Raw genomic sequence first — 5,980 nt, forward strand, 5'->3', positions numbered from 1 at the left:
TAACAACTGTTAGAGATATGATAACACTATTCTGAATCTTTCTCTATGACACAATTAGAAGGACTGAAAATTTTTGAATGACTTCTTCACTCCATGCATCATTAGTATTTAAAACCATAACTATGTCCATCTAAAATTACTCCCACATATTACTATTCAGACCTTTCTGTCCTATTGTGTTGTTACTAATACTTTTTACTTGGCATTTGTTAGTCTCTACCTGGATTGGCTAATTACATGTTTATATCCATATCTCATTCCACTGTCTTATTTCTCTTTATATCCTCCAGGGTGCTTAGGTCAATGCCTTATACAGAATATATGTTCAATGCAGTTTAAGTTGAAACTAATACTTAACAGTTTTGGACCAACTTGGTCAAAACTTCAAAATATTTTTCCAGACTTCAAAATACTTTTAAAAGATATACATTGAGAGACTGTATTCAGAATTGCTTCTAATTCCTCTTTCCCTCTGCCCTTCTGATTTCCTATAGATACGTACCTAAACCATCTTATCCAGGCCACTGTGGTTAAATGTCATATAAGCAACTAGGAAAAGGGCCTAGTACAAGAAATGTGTTCCTTACACACATGAACACACCTAAAACAAATCCTCTAATTTATTTAGTTTTTTTCCTTTTTAACTTGTATTTTATTTTATTTTTTTTTTTCTGTTTCTTTTTTTTGTTATTATTATTATACTTTAAGTTCTAGGGTACATGTGCACAACGTGCAGGTTTGTTACATATGTATACATGTGTCATGTTGGTGTGCTGCACCCATTAACTCGTCATTTACATTAGGTCTATCTCCTAACGCTATCTCTCCCGCCTCCCCGCTCCCCATAATAGGCCCCGGTGTGTGATGTTCCCCTTCCTGTGTCCAAGTGATCTCATTGTTCAATTTCTACCTATGAGTGAGAACATGCGGTGTTTGGTTTTCTGTTCTTGCGATAGTTTGCTGAGAATGATGCAAACCCTCTAATTTATAAGTGAAATAAAAGCCAAATAAAACCAGAAAAAAACTGAATGTGTGATTTATTATGTTTAAGATTGGTTTATAAGGCTTAAATATATCTGTCATAGTTAACAGTTAACAGCAAATGAAGGCAACTTTACAAAATCAGTGTTTCCATACAGTACAGGACTAAATGTGGCAACTGTGCATTGGAAAATTAATATTTCCTCAATGCAAATATCAAATCTGCAGCACCCTTTAGAAGCTTCCACTAAAAACTCAAGCTGCAGTATTTATTACAAGCTCTACTCAGAACACAAGGCTACCTAAATCAAGCATTAGAGAAAAACAGTGGAGTCATTCAGGCATAATATGTCAGATTTGGTACAGGATTAAAATACTAACATTTTTAATGTCCTCGTTTCAAATTAATAAATACAAAAACAATATAAAATATACAACCAGTTGATAAGACTGTACTGCAGATGCTCAGAAAGTTAAATCTCACTCTCATATGTATGCAGGTATGTCTTGAGTGTCAGGATTTCTGGGTAGCTGCGGCTGGTCTTTCGGAAGAAGTCCAGGCTGGTGAGATGTTCAATGTCACGCACCCGAGCTGTGTGCATCTTCATGAGTTCTTCTACCCATTTCGACTCATCCTCTGAGTTCTGCAACGGAAACAGAAGAAAATCAGAATCAGAATTTTCCAGAGGAGTTTCCCCAAATGGTCAGTTTACTCCAAGTCCACAAATGACCTCTGTGCACTCTTGCACACAGAGCCAATGCATGTTGATCCTTTCTGGCCTCCCTGCCACTCTACCGCATTCCTATTGGTAATGTGCCACAAATACCTGCCCTTGGCTGCAAACATTTTCACCAGCAATTAACTGTACCAAATAAATGAGACATGTGGTGTCAGACGGCATTTGACTCAATAGGTTCTCAGAACATAAATCAAAATTAGGAAAACCAAAGGCCCTAGAGAATTCCGTAATTTGTTTCTTTTCCAAGCTGTCAAATTGCAATATTGAGCACAGAGTACAAGTAATTTGGAATACACTTCTGCTTCCCAAGGAAAGTGAAGAACTTAAGCCTAATGCACAAAATTATGTGTGTGCATTCCTAGTTTTTCAAAAGAAACTGCTGTATCAACTACATCATCTACTAGAATGCATAAATTGCTATTTGAAAAATGAGGTCAACTCGAAGCCGCTCAGCTGATACATCTGGCACTTTGGGGCCCAAGAGGCCAGACTTGGAAATGAGGCTGTACTATTTTTTGGCTATGAGACCTTGGTCAAGTTACTTGACTTCTTGAGACCTCAGTTTCTTCCTTGGTTCACAAGGATAATAATGCTTACTACTTCTGCAGCTCCCTGGGAGGTAGGCAGGAGAGGAAGGAAGAAGGGGGGCTGAAAGGTAAACCAAGGAAACATGGAAGAAAGGAAGTGAATCTCTGTCCTAGCTGCTTGCCAAAAACTGCCCCACTGACACAAGATTCAGATGAAAGACATTCAGATGTGCTGCATCAAACAACTTATTTCATTTCTAAGTTGAAACTAAAAGGTCATTCAGGGGAAGCAGTTCTTTGCATCTCAAAAATAGCTTCTTTCGTTATTGTGGGAAGTTAAGGGAAAGAGTGAGATCTGAGAGCCCTGTGAATATGGAGCAGTGTCTACTTTCATTAGCAGACATTGAGCAGGAGGGCCTTTGCAAGTAATTCCATTCACAAATGCCTCTGGAATTACAATGGCTTCCAAGAGCCCTTCTACAAGTTGAAGGGTGGCTGCATGTCCCGGGTCTGGGAATATTCAGACATGCCCTCATCCAACTCTTTACCACTAGTGGTCTCAATGAACGATCCACCAAAGCCCAAGAACCTGCAATGGGCTTTCTCGGAAAGCTCCAACCCACACAGACCTGGACAGGGAACTGCAGCAGCTTGTGCCAGTGCTAAATATGTTCCGGGAGGGTGTTGGTTCAGGAAACTGATGCCTGGCCATCTCAGGCAAAATGAAGAAAGGGGAAGAAATTGCTTTGCAGGCTGGGGAGGTAAGAATTTTAACCTTCATGTCCCACCCTCCTAACCCAACCTAACCAAGATCTCTGCGATTCACAGGAAAGGAAAGACCTAAATATAACTCTACCCACAATGGTACTGACCAGTCCTCAGTGTGACCCTATAATTAACGAAGTAGGAGGTCTCCAGATGGGTCAGGACCCCCTCAGAGTAAGCAGGGCAAGCATGAGCCTGTATTTTGAGAGAATTTTCATATTCAGCTCATTTGTTTGATTTTCAATGGTCAGTCAGTCCAATTTTCTTTGTAAATGCAGTCATTTGAATGTGTGGACAGGGGTGAAAAGGTTTTTCCTAATTTAAATGATGGCTAGCTGGGATTATAAGAATTCTGCAAAAACATCTGTCTTTTGCTATTTCTTTCCTTGGGAAGTGATTTGCCAATTTCATTGGAGAGGCAGTCTCTTCTGGTTGTCACACCCTGAAATCTGTTCTATAATTCATCATTAGGAAATACTAGCTATGTGGTATGTGAAGAAAGTATCTTAGCTGGCAATCCACAGAAGCATTTGCTGATGAAGACTGTGCTGCAAGATGCAAAAATAAGACAATTCAAATAAAAGTACATGAATGCCAAGGTAGGGAGGACAGGAAAGACTTTAAAAATAAATCACTTAGAATATTAATGCAAACAAAAGCACAATCCATGAACTTGCTTACTGTCTTCCTCATTATGGACATTTATTCTTCACCTGTCTTTTCTCCCTGACTTTCTCCCCAGGTTTCTGAATTCAAGTCCCAGCAGTCTTAAGGTAAAATTCACAGCAAAGACAGTTTCTACATGAACAGGTGACCCTTCAATGAGAAGCATGCTGGCTGTGAACTCTACAAGGAATGCCTCCAAACTCTGTGCAGAGTCAGGAACCAGTAGTGAGAGGAAAACCTGTGAGGACTTCAGTGGATTTCATTTTTCAGGCATAAAATTTAGATCAATTATAGAACATCCTTTGCACTGAGTTTAGAGCAGTATTTTTAAAACTCCCCATCACCAAATTCCTCTAATGACCAAACTTGAACATGTATTCCCCAGGAATCTAGGTACACCTTTAATGGCCTACTATACATGTGAAATACCTTTGTAGTCTTTTCATCTCAGAACTGTATGGCAATTTTTATTTTTACCCCATAATACAACTGTCTAATGTTTTGCAAGAATTTCACCTCCCCACAAGTTTCTAATAAAATTGAAGCTCAGAGAATGTAGACCATGTTATATGGAGGCACTACATCCACCTGGGGCTCTTGTGGTTGTAAACAACCAAAATTGAGAGGGTCAAGCCAGTAAGTTGATAACAGCTTCTCTCTCACTTGCAGTTTCTACATTTCTCTACCACCCATTCCATCATTTATAAAACCCTATGGATCCTTCAAGTATAATATTGTTGTTTTCCATCCTTCCTTTTAGATCTCCAAGACCACAACCCCAGTTCAAGTTCTCTCTTGCCTCACTCCTGTGAATTTTGCCAACGCCCTTTGAGCACTATGTTTTGGCCTCCTCCATTTCAAATTTATCTTCTTAAAGCAGAGCCTAAAATGTTGCTCTTCCAACTAAACATTTTCCTTGGGTACCTAATGCCTGAATAGTAAGAAAAAATTCCTAAAGTCCCAAGGTTCTACTTTGGAAGTCTGATAAATTGGAAAGAGGATGGGCTCTTGGAGTCAGAGGCCTTAAATCTAAAGCTCCGCTCTTCTGCTGACTAACCAAGTAACCAAACATACTTTCCCTTTAGTAGCTATAAATTTCTCAACAGTTAACAAAAAGGCAGGGGAGAGATCATATATATACATACTTGCCTCATACTGTGATTTTATGATTATATGACTAGAAAGAATATATAGAGAGAACCTGCACAGAATTGGATCACAACATTTACTCAATAAATGATAACAAGTACTACTACTGCTCCTACTATCATGACTACTGTTGTTACTATTACTACTACTACTTTTTTAAAATTTGAATCCAATCAATTTTTAAAATCTTTTCTCCCACTATTTGCCCTTGTTTCTAATATTCAGGCAAAACTTAATTCACTTTCTGGGATATATTTAAACTTTCTAATTTTCTTCTACATTCATAGCCTCAATCTTCACCCATAATTGAAGTCACAGATCAAAAACTATCTTGCCCACAAAGCTGATCATCTCTATTGAAGCTTATGGCTCCTTACCTTTCAGTGTTGCAATTTCCATACATGTTTTATTTGTTGACCCACTCTGTGGGCTGCCTAGGAATAGTGACTCTGTCTAACACTTTTGTTTCTCCTAGAGTACCTTATACAACTTAGGAATTTGAATAGTACTTGTTGACTAAAGATTATCCTCTGTAGATTACATCTCTACTCCTTCTATCAAGTGAAATAAAAGCACAGACTATTACTTCTAAAATCAACCTTTGAGCACAGACTTTCCATCAGATTAAAAGGACATGAAGATTTTTCTATTTGTCCCTGAGTGCCAAGTTAGTACAGAGCCAGAAGCATATAGCATGGCTCCTGTCTTCCTCCCTAGTGTTTTCATGATGCCATCCTGCATCCCAGCTGTCTCCCCATAGGATGAGTGAATCAGGAGTCATCTGTGCTATTTGAGAAAAGCATGACTGTTACACCTCTATCATAATTAGTAGCAAACCTGATTGGTAAGGTATAGATTTCTTTCTTGCTTGCTCTTGCTGTGTGTGTGTGTGTGTGTGTGTATTAAAAAGTTTTCATTACAGGCCGGGCACAGTGGCTCATGCTTGTAATCCCAGCACTTTGGGAAGCCAAGGTGGGTGGATCACCTGAGGTCGGGAGTTTGAGACCAGCCTGGCCAACATGGTGAAACCCCGTCTCTACTAAAAATATAAAAATTAGCTGGGCATGGTGGTGCCTGCCTATAATCCCAGCTACTCAGGAGGCTGAGGCAGGAGAATCACTTGAACCCAGGAGGTGAAGGTTGCAGTGAGCC

General features: G+C 39.2%; 1 protein-coding gene across 9 annotated transcripts in view; it reads right to left on the minus strand.

The window, feature by feature from the left end:
* Nucleotides 1–1,019: 1,019 nt before the first annotated feature.
* Nucleotides 1,020–5,980, minus strand: part of ENPP2 (ectonucleotide pyrophosphatase/phosphodiesterase 2) — a 132,418-nt gene continuing 127,457 nt past the window's right edge. For all 9 annotated transcript variants that reach the window (XM_017882881.1, XM_017882871.1, XM_017882862.1 and 6 more), the window contains one exon: nucleotides 1,020–1,625. In XM_017882881.1, the coding sequence (XP_017738370.1) occupies nucleotides 1,455–1,625 (171 nt within the window). In that variant the 3' untranslated portion in view covers nucleotides 1,020–1,454. The remainder of the gene's footprint in view (nucleotides 1,626–5,980) is intronic.

The sequence above is a fragment of the Rhinopithecus bieti genome, unplaced genomic scaffold (genome assembly GCF_001698545.2).
Source record: "Rhinopithecus bieti isolate Rb0 unplaced genomic scaffold, ASM169854v2 scaffold_788, whole genome shotgun sequence".
Taxonomy (NCBI): Eukaryota; Metazoa; Chordata; class Mammalia; order Primates; family Cercopithecidae; genus Rhinopithecus; species Rhinopithecus bieti.